This window comes from Chrysoperla carnea, chromosome X, assembly GCF_905475395.1.
Source record: "Chrysoperla carnea chromosome X, inChrCarn1.1, whole genome shotgun sequence".
NCBI classification, from domain to species: Eukaryota; Metazoa; Arthropoda; class Insecta; order Neuroptera; family Chrysopidae; genus Chrysoperla; species Chrysoperla carnea.
In genome coordinates this window covers 9,282,202-9,285,024 of record NC_058342.1, presented here as the reverse complement: position 1 = coordinate 9,285,024, position 2,823 = coordinate 9,282,202, and the positions used below count along the sequence as shown (strand labels likewise).

General features: G+C 33.0%; 1 protein-coding gene across 1 annotated transcript; it reads right to left on the bottom strand.

The window, feature by feature from the left end:
* Positions 1-743: 743 nt before the first annotated feature.
* LOC123302874 lies at positions 744-2,462 on the bottom strand. The gene has a single exon (XM_044885968.1). It carries the CDS (start codon positions 2,460-2,462, stop codon positions 744-746), a length of 1,719 nt encoding a protein of 572 aa, XP_044741903.1.
* Positions 2,463-2,823: the final 361 nt, after the last annotated feature.

Genomic DNA, 2,823 nt, shown 5'->3' with positions numbered 1-2,823 from the left:
CGTAAAACTTGCGCCGCTCTGCAAATTCGGAATGTGGTGGTTTGAAATGTCGTCCCAAAATATCAATTAATTTCTCATAATCTTCCGAATCAGGGCTTTTCGGATGACTCAAATTGATTAACAGCTGTTTTTCGAAAATATTCCAATTATTGCATTCATGATTAAAACGTGGAATTTGTCCGAAAATACCATGTGATGTTGACGCGGTTCCAGTCATTTTGTTAATCACCAATGAACAAAATGTTAAAAAAAAATACACGTGGTGTTATTTTTCGCGCGTTTTCGTTAATATCCTCGTCGCCACTGTAATATACTGACGTATATTATAAATAAGTTCCAAATAAGAATAACGATTTAACGTATAATACAATATTTATTTAACACAAATTATAATGAAATACAATATACACAAATTTAACTTCCAGTTCGAATAATTGTTGAACATTCACGTTTGATGGTTGAATTACAAGTGAACTCCTTAACCACTTAATGGCGGCAATGCCCCATAGCCGGAACATCTACGAGACCAAGTATATTTACTACGTGATTCTACGAAATAATACACGGAGCCACTTCTATGATATAGCTACGAATATTAAGTCAGCCATCTATACGTACTATCGAACATCGATGTACCTCTATGTCCGTAAGACACCTGTACTTAGTTAGACTATTAATTACTTAAGTATTCGCTATCACCGGTCATGCTAATTTGAACTTTTGATCAATAGATGTCACATATACTACAGGGTGTAAAGCTTAAGTTTATCAGATTTTATGAGGTTTTGATCAACTGATATCTCTTTAAATTCCTCTAAACATTCAACATAATCTTCGAATGTTATTTTCGTACTAAGAACTGACATTTTAACTCCCTTAGCTTTTTTTGTTAACCCAAGATTATTTGATTCTTGTTTAATATTCCCATGATTAAATATAGCATCATCAAGTGATTTTGTTTGTTTTTCTAGAGGGGTTGCTATTTTTAACGTATATAATTTTGATCGTAATCCTACAAAATGAGTCATAGGAGTTCCATTGTTTTCATCCTTCATCACCACTTTCTTATTAACGCAAGGTATATTATAAACATTAGAAGGATGGTAATCACTGGTATCAAAATACTTGTGACAATCTCTTTTTATCATTTCATAGGGATCATGGTTTTTAATTTCGTAAATAACCGAGTCAGTATCTGTATAGATAGCGGTAGAATCATCACCCAGCTGTGGAATCATATAGCCATAATGAAAATCATAAATTGCAGTTTTAGCTAAATCTAAGATTGCCATACCAATATACAAAGGCTTATTGAAGAATATCTCCATCTTTTTCAATTCAATGGCCACCAAGTTTGGATTGAAAATTGTACAAGAATAAAATTGGGGTTTAGATATATAAGCTTCTGCCCCATATCGACCCTCCCATTTTGTAACAAGCTTTACATTAGAATGTTTCCTAATATTTTCCATTGTTTTTCCAAAGACGGCATTGTTCATTAATTTATACAAATTTTTCTCAAAATCATTATTAGCATTCTTTCGTAGTTTGGTATTTAAATCAATATATGATTGAAGCCAAGGCGACTGTTTAAATTTTAAAACTTTATGAATTTTTTTTAATTTTAGCCCATTGTTTAATGCCTGCTTCAATGTTCTATAATGAATTACATATCGCTCTTTATCATGAAGAGTACCCATCAATTTACTCTGTTTAGAATTAGGTGCTGATCTATGTTCAGGGCAAAAAGGTAAATCCTTATGTTTATCATGAAGTTTTGCAGGATATTTGAGATCAACTTCTAAGAAATATCCATTATCAGCGTCATCTAAAATCATCGAAACATCAATATCTGTTTCACAACACTCAAAACCACCGTAAGGAAGACACTGACTCATCGCCCATCCATATTGATTGTTAATGTCTGTATAAAGTAAATACACTTCAGGCTTGGATGGATCAAATCCTAGAATGTATTTATTATTCGCTGTGGAACGTCGTTTCATACATTGACTCAAACCACCGCGAATTCCTCGTTCAACAAACATCATCATATCTATATCAGTCAACAATTCGAGCTCAATATTTGTATACTTCAACATACATTCCCACGTAAATCCAGGAAGTGTATAGTAATTTCCCGGATCAAGGTTGTACGTAGACAGGCAGGTTGCTCTAAACGTTTCGAAAATATCCGTAAGTAGCATTATATCCGTTTCCATATAGAGATCTACATAATCACCTAAATTTGAACAATTAAATGCTGACCAAACGTTTTGCGCATGATGATACATTTGTCTAGAGCACTGTTTCTCCTCCAATCGATTATAGAATGCTTCTATGTTCGGTAGTTGAGTGTAATTAAATTTATCAAAAGAATCAATTAAATCATATGGCATTACACCTTTCTTTTTCAACAATTCCAACTGATTTTCTGAAACTTTAGAAAAACGCTTCTTCATGTTAGGAAATTCCGACAAGTATGATGCTAGCTTATCAAGGGAACAAGCTAAAAATCTGAATGAATCTATGAATCAAAATTTTATAGATGAATCTTCAATGTTTTTGGTGAAAGAAATATATTTTTTTTTTTGGTAACAGGTAAAAGTTCAACGCGCCCTCCAATCTTTGTCGCAACATCTTCAACTATCAGCATCCCATCATAATTTGACATATTATGGAACACTACAGGAACAACATGGCTATCTTGATAATTAATGTTACATGATTCGTGGGCAGGACCTCTGTAATTGGTACCATCTTTATATCCACCAGTTTTCGATGCAAGATGAAAATGGTCTCTAACTTTATTTTCCTCATCCA

Bases quoted from the DNA above. Each gene is read 5' to 3' on its own strand.
- LOC123302874 (XM_044885968.1), bottom strand. From the start codon at position 2,462: ATGAAGAAGCGTTTTTCTAAAGTTTCAGAAAATCAGTTGGAATTGTTG.